General features: G+C 38.3%; 1 protein-coding gene across 12 annotated transcripts in view; it reads right to left on the bottom strand.

The window, feature by feature from the left end:
* Window positions 1–18,446, bottom strand: part of CCDC171 (coiled-coil domain containing 171) — a 352,484-nt gene that overhangs the window by 291,522 nt on the left and 42,516 nt on the right. For all 12 annotated transcript variants that reach the window (XM_004004388.6, XM_060409497.1, XM_042243466.2 and 9 more), the window contains one exon: window positions 7,132–7,278. In XM_004004388.6, coding sequence (XP_004004437.1) covers window positions 7,132–7,278 — 147 coding nt within the window. The remainder of the gene's footprint in view (window positions 1–7,131; window positions 7,279–18,446) is intronic.

Raw genomic sequence — 18,446 nt, 5'->3', positions numbered from 1 at the left:
CCTACAAACACAGGATGCCTTTAAAAATATGATTCATATAAGGTTTTTTTCATGGACAATACAAAAGGTGCAATCCACTTTCTTTTCCTTTTTCACTTGAGTATAGTATATGTACAAAGGAAAAAGCTACACTCTACCTTTCTTTATTTTACCATAATATAGAATATGACTGACAGGAGCAATTCAGAATTTATTTGCAAACACTGCTCTCTCTCCTCTATAATCTTCATGAGATTCTTCAGTTCTCTCAAAACTAGGTTTGCATCTTCTCTTTTCTCTTTTCTTATTGAGTTAAGCTTATTTCCCATGATAAAAAAAAAAAAAAAAAAAAACCTCCCCTAGTTGTAAAGAGATTTATAAAAGCTACGGATATTTCTTTTTCCAGTTCACTTTTCCCTTGGTTTTCTGGTACCCAGCACCACATTCAGAAAATTGGACTGGGAGTTTGTTTTGTTTTGTTTTTTTTAATCTAAGAAACCATTGATCCATGTTAAGAAGATTAAACCACATATATATAAACTTCTTTAGCCCAGGCACATAAAAATATCACCTTTTCATGAACTGTAACTGCTAAAGTTTCATTAAAATTTAAATCATTTATTAGGGTAAATGTCTATTAGCTGATTTAGTTTGCTATTACTGACATTAAATAATGTGCTCTATTAAATTAAAATTCCAACAATTTTCTCTTTACTATTATTTGATTTTATATTAATCCTTTTTAAAAAAATAACACTGATTCAGTTCAGTTCAGTTCAGTCGCTCAGTCGTGTCCAACTCTTTGCAACTCCATGGACTGCAGCGCCAGGCTTCCCTGTCCATCGCCAACTCGCAGAGCTTGCTCAAACTCACGTCCATTGAGTCAGTGATGCCATCCCACCACCTCATCCTCTGTCGTCCCCTTCTCCTCCCACCTTCAATCTTTCCCAGCATCAGGGTCTTCTCCAACGAGTCGGTTCTTCGCATCAGGTGGCCAAAGTATTGCAGTTTCAGCTTCAGCATCAGTCCTTCCAATGAATATTCAGGACTGACTTCCTTTAGGATTCACTGGTTGGATCTCCTTGCAGTCCAAGGGACTCTCAAGAGTCTTCTCCAACACCACAGTTCAAAAGCATCAATTCTTTGGTGCTCAGCTTTCTTTAGAATCCAACTCTCACATCCATACATGACTACTGGAAAAACCACAGCTTTGACTAGATGGACTTTTGTTGGTAAAGTAACATCTCTGCTTTTTAATGTGCTGTCTAGGTTGGTCATAGCTTTTCTTCCAAGGAGCAAGTGTCTTTTAATTTCATGGCTACAGTTACCATCTGCAGTGATTCTGGAGCCCAAAAAAATAAAGCCTCTCACTGTTTCCACTGTTTCCCCATCAATTTGCCATGAAGTGATGGGACCAGATGCCATGATCTTCGTTTTCTGAATGTTGAGTTTTAAGCCAGGTTTTTCACTGTCCTCTTTCACTTTCATCAAGAGGCTCTTTAGTTCCTCTTCACTTTCTGCCATAAGGGTGGTGTCATCTGCATATCTGAGGTAATTGATGTTTCTCCCAGCAATCTTGATTGAGGCTTGTGCTTCATCCAGCCTGGCATTTCACATGATGTACTCTGCATACAAGTTCAATAAGCAGGGTGACAATATACAGCCTTGATGTACTCCTTTCTCAATGTGGAACCAGTCTGTTGTTCCACGTCCAGTTCTAACTGTTGCTTCTTGACCTGCACACAGATTTCTCAGGAGGTAGGTCAGGTGGTCTGATTCCAGTCTCTTTAAGAATTTTCTACAGTTTGTTGTGATCCACACAGTCAAAGGCTTTGGCGTAGTCAATAAAGCAAAAGTAGATGTTTTTCTGGAACTCTCTCCTTTTTTTGATGATCCAATGGATGCTGGCAATTTGATCTCTGTGTTGTTCCTAGAATTACTAGTTCTTAATGACTCCATGCACGTGTGCTCACTCACACAGTTGTAATAGAATGTAAAACTAGCATACACTGCTCTCTAGAAATTTAACTTCTCCGTAATTATATCATCATCTTGTCAAACAGCCAATATAAAATACATTCACTTAAATGTAAAGCAAAAATCTGTAAGGTCTCTAAACATGAAGAATTATAGATAAGTGAAAGGACTACACTTGTTCGCTTCGTTATTGTTGTTCAGTCACTCAGTCATGTCTGACTCTGTGAGCCCACAGACTGCAGCATGCCAGGCTTCCCTGTCCTTCACTATCTCCCAGAGTTTGCTCAAACTTTTGTCCATTGAGTCAATGATGCCATTCAACCATCTCACCCTCTGTCACCCCTTTCTCTTCCTGCCCTCAATTTTTCCCAGCATTAGGGTCTTTTCCAATAAGCTGGCTCTTTGAATCAGTTGTCTAAAGGTTTTGGAGCTTCAGCTTGAGCATCAGTCCTTCCAAAGAACATTCAGGGTTGACTTCCTTTAGGACTGACTGGTTTGATCTCCTTGCTGTCCAAGGGACTCTCAAGAGTCTTCTCCAGCCCTACAGTTCAAAAGTGTCAATCTTCAGCACTCAGCCTTCTTTATGGTCTGACTCTCTCATCCATAAATGACTACTGGAAAAACCACAGCTTTGACTATATGGACCTTTGGCAAAGTCCATTTAGAAAATTCTTACAAATAGAATAAAAATAGACTCTTTGGACACCCTCAAAGCTTCAAATTCTCCAAAAGCAGAGACCTGAGATTATCAAAAGAATCCACAGAGTAGCTAAGAAAAATCTCAGTGTAAAACAAGCCTAAAACAGTTTTATATTTACAACATTAATCAGTTTAAAAATGAGACACTGGGGCAAGTAAGCATTTTAGAAGGAAAAAAATCAATTCTGAGTTATCCAAAAACAAATCCTAAAGGTTAGACATTAGACATTTCCTCAAATGAGTCAAAATTGACTTATCAAGAATCTTACCCACAAAAATCACTGTTACCTAGCACTTCTTCATACCTAGAGGCAATTAAAATGTTTTTAGTGATGATCACAGACTTTTATAGCATCCTAAAGTGACTTCTAAATGATTTTTTTTAATCTATTTAGAACTTTGACCCTGTTCTAATTCTTTTCTAATAGGCCATCTACAAACAGATATTAAAAATGATTATATAAAATATGATTATACTTTCTGAGTCTTCTGCCTCAAAAAAGATTTTCAGCACAAAAAACAAGCTAAAAATATTACCGAAAATATAATCTCACTTTCAATTTTTTTTATTAGCCTTATATAAAATAAGGCCACATGTGGTAATAAGAGTATGAGTAATTTATCTTTGCCAAGTTCATATTTGGCATTAATAATAAGGAACCCATACCCCCATTTTCCTTATTATTAACATCTTACAATCACAGAGCACAAATAACTCATTAAAATGTATAATAGGTCTGACCCTCAGCTTCAGCACACCGGGAGTCGGCACTCCTCCATGAGGATGGGGTGAAAAAGTTTGTTTTGCGGGGAAGACGGCACCTCGGCGCCCAGACAATGCTCCCACTGCACCTCTGCCGCAGCTAGCCATTCTTTTTCTTTGGTTTCCCTGTCACTGCCCCGGGGCACGAAAGAGCTCTGCTGTCTGGACTGAAAAATGGGGGGCTTACCTGCGAGTGCGAGAGCGGGGGCGTCCACAACCGGCTGGAAGTTGGTGCCAGTCCCAAATTTTTAATGTATAATGGACCTGAATAGATATTTCCCCAATGATATACAAATGACCAATAAGCACATGAAATGATATTCAACATAATTAGTAATCAGAGAAATGCAAAGCAAAACCACAAGATACCATTATACATCCGCTAAAGTGGCTACAGCTGGAGATGATGTGGTGAGCGTCTGAAGACACTAGAACCCTCACACATCGCTGGTGGAAACGAAAAACAGGACTATCGCTGTGTAAAACAGTCTGACAGCTTCGCAAAAAGTTAAAAATAGTGCTATCGTTGTCACCCAGCAGTTCCACTCCAAGGTGAAGCCAAAGACACATCCACACAAAACACTGTACACAAATGTCCATAGAGGCATTATCCATAATAGTCAAAAAGTGAAAACAACGTGCGTGTCTATCTCCTGATGAAAGGATACACAAAATGTGATCTTATATCCATATCGTAATAGAGAGGAATAAAGTGCTGATTCACAATAATGGATGAATCCTAACAACATCATGCTAACTGAAAAAATGTACAGAATCACATGATTCTGTTAATATAAAATGTCCAGAACAGGCTACAGAACCAGAGGTAGATTAATGTCCTTGTAGGATGAGAAGTTGGGAGAAGAGGAGAATGAGAACAGACAAATACACAGAAACAGAAGTAGATTAATGTCTTTTTAGGATAGGGAGGAGAGGATAGGGAAAAGGAGAGTGCTAGCTCTTGGGTGTGGAGTTTCTTACTGACATGATGAAAACACACTCAAATAAATTGTTGTGGTAGTTGTACAGCTCTGTGAATATACTAAAGCCCACTGAATTGTATAGTGTACAATTGTACACTATAAATTGTACACTATAAATGGGTGAATTTGTAGCATGCAAATTATCTCAATAAAGTTTTTAATATCATCAGTATGAAAAATTTGACCTCCAGGCATCCACCTCCCCACCTTAACTAGCCCTAAAACTACATCTCTCTAACCACTACACAAACTCACAAACTGGATGTTTATTACCTGGAAACTGTCAGTCTGAACCCAGGTTGGGCATGGAGAGACACTAGGTGGGCAGATCAGGCGTAGGAGAGCTGGTACACAAGAGTGAAACCAGGGGAAATTCTATACAGTGAAAAGAATGATACACAGATTTTTCCTCCATTTCTTTCTTCCATTTAATAACCACCAAAGAGGAAACTGGCAGATCACTCCTTGTAGAACTCAAGAAACAAAGAGAAAACACCTATAGACTGTAATATTTCCCCAGTTGTCAATGAAAGATTCAGCTCATCCCCTCGCTCTACAGTAAGGTTTCCCCAAGACCAATACTTGTATTTGAGTGCTACTCAGCATCTCCAAATGGATGTCTAATGGGCATGCCAATTTTAACGTTATCTAAAACCAAACTCCTCGTCTTTCTCAAATTTACTCCACTTGCGTTCTTGCCCACACTGAGTAAACAGCAGCATCATTCCCCAAAGGCTCAAGCCAAAAGCTTTGGCATTATCCTTTATTCCCTTTCTTTTTCTCTCACAGGCCAGGTCCAGTGAGTCTGCAAACCCTACTGGTTCTATCTTCTAAAAACACATACAAAATCTGACCACCTCCTTTACCACTGCTGCTGCTGCTGCTAAGTCACTTCAGTCGTGTCCAACTCTGTGCCCATCAGGCTCCCCCGTCCCTGGGATTCTCCAGGCAAGAACACTGGAGTGGGTTGCCATTTCCTTCTCCAATGCATGAAAGTGAAAAGTGAAAGTGAAGTCATTCAGTCACGTCCGACTCTTAGAGACCCCATGGACTGCAGCCCACCAGGCTCCTCCATCCACGGGATTCTCCAGGCAAGAGTACTGGAGTGGGCTGCCATTGCCTCCTCCCTCTACTTTGGTCTAAAACACCACAATCTCTAATTATTTTAATAGTTTCCTAAGTGGCCTCTTACAATCTGTCTTCCAAAGAGCATACAGACAAATCAGAGGGGACACGTCACTCCTCTCCTCAAAACTGCCCAATGTCTTAATATCTCAGAAAGAAAGCCAAAGTTCTTACAAAATTCCAAAAGACCTTCAAGACTCTATAACATCTACGTACCATTCAATACACCCTACTAATCTCCTCTCTTGTTCAATACATTTCAACCACAATGGCCTACTTGATGTTTCTCCTACTTTTCAAGCACAGTCACATCTCGTGGCCTTTATACTTTCTATTCCCATGTCTCCTGCATTGGTAGGAAGATTCTTTACCGCTAAGCCAACAGGAAAGCCCTCCACTGAATTTTTTTATTGGAACTGCTTTAACCCATAATACAATTTAGGGAGGATTCATATCTGTACACTAAGTGTTTCCAAAATGTTTCACCATTTTCTCTTAAGACTCTCAGTTACAATTCATAATTTTTAATGTATTTGTTATTAGCTATATATCTATTTTGTCATTGTGGTAACAAAAACATTTTTAGTATCTTATTCTCTGATTGGAGAAGGAAATGGCAACCCACTCCAGTGTTCTTGCCTGGAGAATCCCAGGGACAGGGAGCCTGGTGGGCTGCCGTCTATGGGGTCGCACAGGGTCGGACACGACTGAAGCGACGCAGCAGCAGCAGCATTCTCTGATTATTGCTGGTATGTAAGATGTAAACATAATTATTATATATTATTTTCTTCTTGACCTTCTTATTGAATGTTCTTACTGGCGTCAATAATTTCAAAGTTTATTTTCTTGACTATTTAGGATTATTACCATATTATCTAAAAATAAGAATCATACCTCTCTCTTTCTAAAAATTATAATTCTTATTGTTGTTCTTACTTTTATATATTTTTGGCCAAAATTCTTGGCACAATGTTAAATGACAGAAGTGAGTTTAACAAGAGTACCTTCAGCATTTTATCATTAAATACTCTTTATAAATGTTTATTTACCTTATAAGAATTATAAATTATGTTTAAGAGTGCTTTATTTTTGAAATAATTTCCCACAAACAAAAAGAAAATCCTTTTTTAAAATTAACAAATAAGTTAGATATCTCTCAAGATTAAAGGGGTTATCAGTATCATTTACCCATAAAAATCACGTTTTTTTAATTCTTAAATTAATGCTTCTCTCCAATCTAAAGTCTAACTTGAAAAACATTTCACAAAACTCAGCAGCTACACAGGATTCAAACACTCAAAATTAGAATTTAATATTAGGTATACAAATCTTTTATACAAATCTTTTCCTGCGTTTCTTCCCCAACCCTGTAATGTTAACAGTTACCTTCAAACTTTCCAAATTTTTCAGGACAATTGTTTTAAATGAGTATTTTTTAATTAGGAGCAAAACAAAATGTACTCAGATACAAAAGTTTTTTAAGGAAGCCAATATTCAATATAAATAAATGTCAAAATATTGTTTTATTGCAGAGAAAAACTTTCTCTGACCTTAAATTACCTAGTGGACAACATACATATGCTATAAAAAAATGAAAAAATATACCTCAAACTCTTTTCTAAGACGTTCCTCTCGTTGAGTACTAAATTCAAGTTCACTTGTTTGTCTCCGTAAAAGGTCAGAGCACTCCATGTGTTCAGCTTCTAATTTTTCTACTTTCTTGTGCATATTTTGTACAGCATTATCTTGCTCCTAGAAAATAGTTCATTTCTGCATCATTAAAGTTTATAAGCCAACAATGACTAAAATTTAATGAGCAACTAAACCTGTACTTCAACCATCATAATAGGTTCATTTATATAAGCAAGAGAGGTCTAGATATTATTCAGTGATGTTTCAGAATATACATGTATTTTAAAAGCACTACTGGAGTTTTATAATTAATACATGTTACAACTGAAAATGTATATAGCTTACTATAATGTTTGCTAGTTCAACTGACCTCTGAGAATATTTACATAAAGTTCAACTCTCATATACTAGGTTTTCCCTTCTCATTAAAATTTTATTTAAATATTTAGTAAAACAAATGTATCTTTCTCCTTTGTGTGATAAGGAATGATTAGCTTGAATACCTAATAATGACCCTTGAGAGATTTTTATGTGAGTTCACACTTTCTATGCTTACAGCTTTTAAAGTTGCAGCCACTAGATGGCTGTATTTCATTTTCTCTTCAGTTTTCAAGATTTTAAATCTTTGCTGTACTACTGAAAGAAAATAGCATCAAGTAGTTCTATCTAAATCTCTCAATCTTCTTTCCCACCTAAACTCAGAAATCAGTTTAATTTTATAGAAGTTCAAATATAAAGTTAATACATATATCAAAGATATTTCCACAGTAAGTAATCTAGATTCATCATTCTCACTTAAGGTCTTTGACAAAGTCCTATTTACCATTTTTGCCTCACCAGCATCATCTTATTCAGGAACATACACATGTAGATTACACACAAATATACATGTTTCCACGTATCCCCAGCCACTCAAAAGTTGTCATCAGAGTCTGAGTGAGAATGTTGCAAGCACCAAATATAATTCTCTATAAAAGAGTCTAAGCTTGGAAAGGACCTGGCAGCACAGTCCACAATCAAAGAGTGAAGAACAAAACTTAAATTCCTTCTCTTCACATTCCCTCATGTATAATTCATAATTCATATTCATATGAACTCTTAAGAATTATTTTCTTCAGGTAAGGGAAATTCCTTAATATACAGAAGTTCATCTACTTATATGTTTTCAATCTTTAAGCTATCATAGATAAGAACAAAGCTGGGTACCACCCCAAGAGTGTGCCAACACTGTCTACAACCAACAGAAGCACTCACAGTTTTTATCATGACTCTCCGGATTCAGAAACAAATGGTATGATGAATACCGTTATGTAATCTGATTACATCATAAGAGTACTTTCATATATGAAAGCATGTTTAAGATCGTTAAGCATACACAAGTATCAGACACCATTATTATTCTATATGATAGGACCTTCTCGTTTAAGGAATCAATAGTATTAATTCAAATCCACTGTTAAATTACATGCCTTCTTCATTTACAGATACATAATCTCCAAATTTTCAACCCTCTACTTGGACTAGTGTGTATACATTAAAAAGAATAAAGAGCAATTCACAAAGCTAATTACAAAGTAATACAAGTAACTTGAAATTTTAAAAAAGTCTATAACCAGGAAAACTTATCTCACAGTGGATGGCAGTTATTTCAAGCACTATTAAATCAAGTAAAAGCTGTTAAAATACTCAGTAAGTCTCACAGGATTTATTTATCAGATGACTTGTGATTCCCATTCTATTGATAAATAATATAGAAAGAATACAATCATTCCAAATACTACACTAATGGATTCCCATCACTCCATGTGAGTTTGAATTTAATCCTATAAAAAAGAACTGGAAAAGGAACTGCTGATCAGTTAGCACTTTCACTTTATGATGCTTGACTTATATTAAATATCACTTAACAGACAGCTTTCAAATAAAAGTCTTTCAAAATGTAGATGAAATTCTGACCTAAAAATCACAGTTTTAATGCAGAAGTTGTCATCACTAATATGATGTGATAATTACTATACATTATTGGATGTAGATATACCTGCACAGTTTTTTCTGAAAAAAAAAAGTTTTCCTCAATATAGTGTAGTTTTTAGGAATTCTGTTCACATTCTAGTCACATAATTATGTAAGAAACTTATATTACAGAATTAAGCTAACAGGTTACATTAATTAAAATTACCTTGATTAGTTTCCTAATGTTAGACTCACTTGGCATTTCTTACATAAAGGCTTTTTATATTTTATCTTTTTTTCTATTTTGCTATATTCAGTTGGCTAATTTTATATAATATTTTTGCACCTATATTCATGAGTGAGATTGACTATAATTATCTTTTCTTGTATCCTTGTCAGTTTAGTGTCAGGATTATTAGTTTGGTATGTTATCTTTTTTACTTATCTTTCTTATTCTCTGGTAGAGTTTAAAGAAGACTGAAATTATTTGCTCCCTGACTGTTTCTTTCTGTTCGTTCATGGAGCAATATAAGCCTGGGATTTTGACAATGACTCAATCTAGTTTTCTGCTTCCTTCATCTTCATTAGTTGGGGAAGGTAGGAAGGTTTTATCTGTTTCAAATATCCACCAGATAATCCTACAGCAAAGATCATGGTTGAAGAAGCTAATACTGAAAAGCTTCCAGTAAGGTTTTTAGTCCCTCACTCTTAAACACAAGAAAACGTGATATTTTAAAAATTCCCCAACATAAAAGATGAGTTCTAAATCAAACAGGGAGGACAAAAAACATTCCCTGAGAGGAATATATACAAAGAGAAGAAAACTTCTGAATATATTCAGAGAACATAAATAGTTCCAGAAAGGCAGAGTAAGGACCACCAAAAATCCTTTCCGCCATTACAGCTACAAGAACACTGGCAAGGACTTCCTTGGTGGTGCAGTGGGTAAGAATCTACCTGCCAGTGCAGGAGACATGGGTTCAATCCCTAGTCTGGGAAGATTCCACACGCTGCGGAGCAACTAAGCTGCTGCACCACAACTACTGAGCCAACACTCTATCTTGATCTATCAAGATCAAATTTTTTCATAACTAGAAATTAACCAAAGGCTTACAATTTACCTAACCAGCATTTTATCTATATAAAATCATCTGAATCTCAGTAAGAACAGCAAGTTTTGTGGCATTTAAACTTGCCCCAATTCCACACTCCCTTCCTCCAACTCCTGATGGCCCTGAAAATCAATAGTCTTAATATAATAGCCAAGACATGGAAATAACCTTAATGTCTATCAGTGGATAAACAGATTAAAAAATATGGTATACAGCAGACAGATGCATGTGTGTATATACTATATATACAGTTGGCTCTGGAACAACATGGGTATGTGTTTCAACCGCATCGGTCCACTTCTACATAATTTTTTTCAATAAATACTTTGGATAATTTTTTGGAGACTTGTGACAATTTGAAAAACCTCACAAAGTGCATAGCCTAGAAATATTTTTTAAAAAATTTTTAGTTAGGTATGTCAAGAATGCATAAAACAGATGTAGGTTCTAGTCCATTTTATCATTTACCACTATAAAATACACATAAATCTATTATTAAAAATTAAAATTTATCAAAACTTATTATGCACATACAGACTGTACATGGCCTCACATTCCAAAGAAATGTAAACATAAAGATGAAATGTTATAACTCCATAAAATTAACTGTAATCATAGTATATGACTGTAATAATTTTGTATCCACCTCCTGTTGCTTTGCTTAAGTGAGCTCAAATGTTACAAGTATCTGCTTAAAATGGGCATGATGCTAGTCATCTCCACATGAGTAATTCATCTTTCCAGTAACTTTCATATTGCAGCAAAAAGTGATTGATCAATCTCTCTCTCTCTCTCTCAGTTCTCACTTTTTTCACCGTTTACTGCAATACTGTAAACCCTGAATAACACCACGGGACCCATATAAAGTATGACTACTGATGTTGGAAGTGCTCCCTAGAAGCAAAGAAAAATCATGACATAACAAGAAAAAGTTGAACTGCTTGATAGGTACCATAGCTTCAGGTCTATAGCTGTGACTGCCTTCCATTTCAAGATAAATGAATCTAGTGTAGGAACCATTATAAAAGAAAAAGAAATCAGTGATGCCATGGCCGCAGCTACAAGAGCAGGTGTGAAAACTTTGCACTTCTGGCGATATATCTTTTTTATCTTATACTGAAAAGGCAGCTTTTAGGTGGGTGCAGCATTGCTCTAAGAAAGCCATACCTATAGACTCTAACATGATTAGAAAAAAAGCAAAGTTACTGTATGACTACTTAAAGCAAAAGGAAGGTGAAGGACCTAAAGCTGGAGAGTTTAATGCCAGCAAACAATGGTTTGATAATTTTAAAAAGAAGTTTGGCTTTAAAAAATGCAAAGATAACAGGAAAAGCAATTTCTGACAACTGAGAGGCAGCAGATAAGTTCCCAGATCCTTTAAGAAAATCAGGGAGGACTAAGACATGGCACAAATGAACCTATCTACAAAACAGAAACAGACTCACAGACACAGAGAACAGACTTGTTGCTAAGGAGGAGGCAGGAAGGTGAAGATGGACTGGGAGTCTGGGGTTGCTAGACAGAAACTATTGCATTTAGAATGGATAAACAACCTTCTATTATATAGCACAAGAAACTACTAATATATTCAATCTCCTAGGATAAACCATAATGGAAAAGAATATTTTTTAAAATATATATATATTTTTTAAATCACTTTTAAATCATTTTAAGTTACTTTGTTGTACAGAAGAAACTAGCATAATGTTGTAAATCAACTATAATTCAATTAAAAAAAAGGAAAATCACTGAGCAGAGAGGATATCTGCCTGAACAGGTTTTTAATGCAGACCAAAATGCCTCATTCTAGAAAAAATACCTAAATGACATTTATTTATAAGGAAGAGAAGTAAGCATATAGGGTTTAAGGCAGGAAGAAACAGACTAACTCTATTGTCCTGTGCAAATGAAGTTGGATTTATGATCAGTTCTGCTCTTTTCTATAAAGCTGCTAACCCCTGGGCTGAAAGTCCCTTGGCTGTACAAGGGACAAGAAGGCCTAACAAGAAGGGCTAAACAACAAGAATACATTTTCTGGACTGGGTCCATAGATGCTTTGTCCTTAAAGTCAGGAAATATCTTGCCAATAAGTGACTGCCTTTTAAAGTTCTCTTGTCATTGAACAAGCCGCCCCTGGCCACCCACAACCCCATATGTTTAACACTCAGTTCAGTTCAGTCGCTCAGTTGTGTCCAACTCTTCGTGACTCCACAGACTACAGGACGCCATGCCTCCCTGTCCATCACCTGGAAATTACTCAAACTCATGTCCATTGAGTAGGTGATGCCACCCAACCATCTCATCCTCTGTCGTCCCCTTCTCCTCCCACCTTCAATCTTTCCCAGCATCAGGGTCTTTACCAGGGAGTCAGTTCTTCACATCAGGTGGCCAAAGGATTGGAGTTTCAGCTTCAACATCAGTCCTTCCAATGAACACCCAGGACTGAGCTCTTTTAGGATGGACTGGTTGGATCTCCTTGCAGTCCAAGGGACTCTCAAGAGTCTTCTCCAATATCACAGTTCCAAAGCATGAATTCCTCAGCACTCACCTTTCATATACTCCAACTCTCACATCCGTACATGACTACTGGAAAAACCATAGCCTTGACTAGATGGACTTTTGTTGGCAAAGTAATGTCTCTGCTTTTTAATATGCTGTCTAGGTTGGTCATAACTTTACTTCCAAGGAGTAAGCGTCTTTTAATTTCACAGCTGCAGTCACCATCTGCAGTGATTTTGGAGCCCAAAATAATAAAGTCTGTCACTGTTTCCACTGTTTCTGCATCTATTTGCCATGAAGTGATAGGACCTGATGCCATGATCTTAGTTTTCTGAATGTGGAGAGGTCTGACAGATGTGGTCTACTGGAGAAGGGCATGGCGAACCACCCTCAGTATTCTTGCCTTGAGACCCCCATGGGCAGTACGAAAGGCAAAATGATAGGACACTGAAAGATGAACTCCCCAGGCCAGAAGGTGCCCAATATGCTAGTGGAGATCAGTGGAGAAATAACTCCAGAAAGAATGAAGGGATGGAGCCAAAGCAAAAACAACACCCAGTTGTGGATGGGACTGGTGATAGAAGCAAGGTTCAATGCTATACAGAGCAATACTGCATAGGAACCTGGAATGTTAGGTCCATGAATCAAGGCAAATTGGAAGTGGTCAAACAGGAGATGGCAAGAGTGAACATCAACATTCTAGGAATCAGTGAACTAAGATGGACGGAATGGGTGAATTTAACTCAGATGACCATTATATCTACTACTGCAGGCAGGAATCCCTTAGAAGAAATGGAGTAGCCATAATAGTCAGCAAAGGAGTCCAAAATGCAGTACTTGGATGCAATCTCAAAAAACGACAGAATGATCTCTGTTCATTCCCAAGGCAAACCATTCAATATCACAGTAATCCAAGTCTATGCTCTGACCTGGAACGCTGAAGAAGCTGAAGCTGAACGGTTCTATGAAGATCTACAAGACCTTCTAGAATTAACACCCAAAAAGATGTCCTTTTCATTATGGGGGACTGGAACGCAAAAGTAGGAAGTCAAGAAACACCTGGAGTAACAGGCAAATTTAGCGTTGGAATACAAAATGAAGCAGGGCTAGGGCTAGTGGAGTTCTGCCAAGAGAATGCACTGGTCAGAGCAGAGACCCTCTTCCAACAACACAAGAGAAGACTCTACACATGGACATCACCAGATGGTCAACACTAAAATCAGACTCATTATATTCTTTGCAGCCAAAGATGGAGAAGCTCTATACAGTCAGCAAAAACAAGACCAGGAGCTGACTGTGGCTCAGATCATGAACTCCTTATTGCCAAATTCAGACTTAAATTAAAGAAATGGGGAAAACCACTAGACCACTCAGGTATGACATAAATAAAATCCCTTATGACTATACAGTGGAAGTGAGAAATAGATTTAAGGGACTAGATCTGATAGACAGGGTGCCTGATGAACTATGAACAGAGGTTCGTGACACTGTACAGGAGGCAGGGATTAAGATCATCCTCAAGAAAAAGAAATGCAAAATGGCTGTCTGAGGAGGCCTTACAAATAGCTGTGACAAACAGAGAAGTGAAAGGAAAGATATACCCATTTGAATGCAGAGTTCCAAATAAAAGCAAGGAGAGATAAGAAAGTCTTCCTCAGCGATCAGTGCAAAGAAATAGAGGGAAAAAATAGAATGGGAAAGACTGGAGATCTCTTCAAGAAAATGAGAGATACCAAGGGAACATTTCATGCAAAGATGGGCTCAATAAAGGATAAAAATGGTATGGACCTAACAGAAGAAGAAGTTGTTAAGAAGAGGTGGCAAAAATACACAAAAAACTGTACAAAACAGATCTTCACGACCCAGAAAATCACGATGGTGTGATCACTCACACTCACCTAGAGCCAGACATAATGGGATATGAACTCAAGTGGGCCTTAGGAAGCATCACTAAGAATTAAAGCTAGTGGAAATGATGGAATTACAGTTGTGCTATTTGAAATCCTGAAAGATGATGCTGTGAAAGTGCTGCACTCAATATGCCAGCAAATTTGGAAAACTCAGAGGTGGCCACAGGACTGGAAAAGGTCAGTTTTCATTCCAATCCCTAAGAAAGGTAATGCCAAAGAATGCTCAAACTACCACACAATTGCACTCATCTCACATGCTAGTAAAGTAATGCTCATAATTCTCCAAGCCAGGCTTCAGCAATACGTGAACCGTGAACTTCCAGATGTTCAACCCGGTTTTAGAAAAGGCAGAGGAACCAGAGATCAAATTGCCAACATCCACTGGATCATCAAACAAGCAAGAGAGTTCCAGAAAAACATCTATTTCTGCTTTATTGACTATGCCAAAGGCTTTGACCGTGTGGATCACAATAAACAGTGGAAAATTCTGAAAAAGATGGGAATACAGACCACCTGACCTGCCTCTTGAGAAAGCTTTATGCAGGTCAGGAAGCAACAGTTAGAACTGGACATGGAACAACAGACTGGTTTGAAATAGGAAAAGGAGTATGTCAAGGCTGTATATGGCACCCTGCTTATTTAACTTATATGCAGAGTACATCCTGAGAAACGCTGGGCTGGATGAAGCTCAAGCTGGAATCAAGATTGCCGGGAGAAATATCAATAACCTCAGATATGCAGATGACACCACCCTTAGGGCAGAAAGTGAGGAAGAAAAAGCCTCTTGATGAAAGTGAAAGAGGAGAGTGAAAAAGTTGGCTTAAAGCTCAACATTCAGAAAACTGAGATCATGGCATCAGGTCCCATCACTTCATGGAAAATAGATGGGGAAACAGCGGAAACAGTGTCAGACTTTATTTGGGGGGCTCCAAAATCACTGCAGATGGTGATTGCAGCCATGAAATTAAAAGACGCTTACTCCTTGGAAGTAAAGTTATGACCAACCTAGACAACATATTCAAAAGCAGAGACGTTACTTTGTCAACAATGGTCCACCTAGTCAAGGCTATGGCTTATCCATGAGTCATGTATGGATGTGAGAGTTGGACAATAAGAAAGCTGAGTGCCAAAAGAATTGATGCTTTTGAACTGTGGTGTTGGAGAAGACTCTTGAGAGTCCCTTGGACTGCAAGGAGATCCAACCAGTCTATCCTAAAGGAGATCAATCCTTGGTGTTCATTGGAAGGACTGATGGTGAAACTGAAACTCCAATACTTTGGCCACCTGATGCAAAGAGCTGACTCATCTGAAAAGACCCTGATGCTGGGAGGGGTTGGAGGCAGGAGGAGCAGGGGACGACAGAGGATGAGATGGTTAGATGGTATCACCGACTCAACGGACATGGGTTTGGGTAGACTCAGGCAGTTGGTGATGGACAGAGAGGCTTGGAATGCTGCAGCGCAGAGAGTCAGACACAACTGAGCGACTGAACTGAACTGAACTGAGCTTTAAGCCAACTTTTTCACTTTCCTCTTTCACTTTCATCAAGAGGCTCTTTAGTTCTTCACTTTCTGCCATAAGGGTGGTGTCATCTGCATATCTGAGGTTACTGATATTTCTCCCAGCAATCTTGAGTCCAGCTTGTGCTTCATCCAGCCCAGCGTCTATCATGATGCACTCTGCATGTAAGTTAAATAAGCACAGTGACAATATACAGCCTTGACATACTCCTTTTCCTATTTGGAACCAGTCTGTTGTTCCATGTCCAGTTCTAACTGTTGCTTCCTGACCTGCATAAAGCTTTCTCAAGAGGCAGGTCAGGTGGTCTGGTATCCCATCTCTTTCAGAAGTTTCCACTGTTTATTGTGATCCACATGGTCAAAGGCTTTGGCATAGTCTATAAAGCAGAAATAGATGTTTTTCTGGAACTCTCTTGCTTTTTCCATGATCCAGCAGATGTTGGCAATTTGATCTCTGGTTCCTCTGCCTTTTCTAAAACCAGCTTGAACATCTGGAAGTTCACGATTCACGTATTGCTGAAGCCTGGCTTGGAGAATTTTGAGCATTACTTTACTAGCATGTGAGATGAGTGCAATTGTGTGGTAGTTTGAGCATTCTTTGGCATTGCCTTTCTTTGGAATTGGAATGAAAACTGACCTTTTCCAATCCTGTGGCCACTGCTGAGTTTTCCAAATTTGCTGTCATATTGAGCGCAGCACTTTCACAGCATCATCTTTCAGGATTTGAAATAGCGCAACTGTAATTCCATCATCTCCACTAGCTTTGTTCTTGGTGATGCTTCCTAAGGTCCACTTGACCTCACATTCCAGGATGTCTGGCTCTAGGTGAGTGATCACACCATCGTGATTATCTGGGTCGTGAAGCTCTTTCTTGTATAGTTCTTCTGTGTATTCTTGCCACCTCTTCTTAATATCTCCAGCTTCTGTCAGGTCCATTTCTATCCTTTATTGAGCCCATCTTTGCATGAAATGTTCCCTTGGTATCTCTCATTTTCTTGAAGAGATCTCTAGTCTTTCCCATCTATTGTTTTCCTCTATTTCTTTACACTGATCACTGAGGAAGGCTTTTTTATCTCTCCTTGCTTTTCTTTGGAACTCTGCATTCAAATGGGTATATCTTTCCTTTTTATCTTTGCTTTTCACCTCTCTTATTTTTACAGCTATTTGTAAGGCCTCCTCAGACAGCCATGGATGGAGGTTTCATGACATTGTACAGGAGACAGGGAGCAAGACCATCCCAAAGAAAAAGAATTGTTTAACACTAAAGACACTGAAATGGTCTACCTGCCCAAAATACAACATCTCTAATTCAGGCTCTAGATCAGGGGGTCATAAAGTCCCCTTCACGAATCACTGCCTTGTTGCGGCGAAGGGGCTTGCATAACTCAATGAAGCTATGAGCCATGCCATGTAAAGCCACCAAAGATGGACGGCTCATAGTGGAAAGTTCTGACAATATGTGATCCACTGGAGGAGGGAATGGCAAACCACCCCCCAAGTATACTTGCCGTGAGAACCTCATGAATTGTATGAAGAGACCAAAAGATACGACATGGAAATATGAGTACTCCAGGTCAGAAGGTGTCCAATATGCTACTAAAGCCCCAGAAGGAATGAAGCAGCTGGGCCAAAGTGGAAATGATGCTCGGCTGTGGATATGTCTGGTGATGGAAGTAAAATCTGATGCTACAAAGAACAGTATTACATAGGAACCTAGAATATTAGGTCCATAAATCAAGGTAAACTGGAAGTGGTCAAGCAGGAAATGGTAAGACTAAACATCAACATCTTAGAAATCAGTGAATTAAAATGGACAGGAACAGGCAAATTTAATTCAGATGACCATTATATCTACTACTGCAGGCAAGATTTCACAGAAGAAATGGAGTAGCCTTCAAGGTCAACAAGAATCCAAAATGCAGTACTTGGGTGCAACCTCAAAAATGACAGAATGATCTTGGTTCGTTTCCAAGGCAAACCATTCAACATCACAGCAATTCAGGCCTATGCCTCTACTACCAATGCCCAAGAAGCTGAAGCTGATCAGCTCTATGAAGCCCTAGAAGATCTCCCAGAACTAACACTTAAAAAAGATGTTATAATCATCACCGGGGTTGGAATGCAAAAGTAGGAAGTCAAGAGATACCTCGAGTAACAGGCCAGTTTGGCCTTGGAGTAAAAAGTGAAGCAGGGAAAAGGTTAACTGAATTCTGCCAAGAGAAAGTACTATTTATAGAAAACACCCTTTTTCAACAACACAAGAGATGACTATATACATGGACATCACCAAATGG

This window comes from Ovis aries, chromosome 2, assembly GCF_016772045.2.
Source record: "Ovis aries strain OAR_USU_Benz2616 breed Rambouillet chromosome 2, ARS-UI_Ramb_v3.0, whole genome shotgun sequence".
In the NCBI taxonomy this organism is placed as follows: domain Eukaryota; kingdom Metazoa; phylum Chordata; class Mammalia; order Artiodactyla; family Bovidae; genus Ovis; species Ovis aries.
Note: the sequence above shows the minus strand (reverse complement) of the source record. Positions and strands in the feature narration are given on the sequence as shown.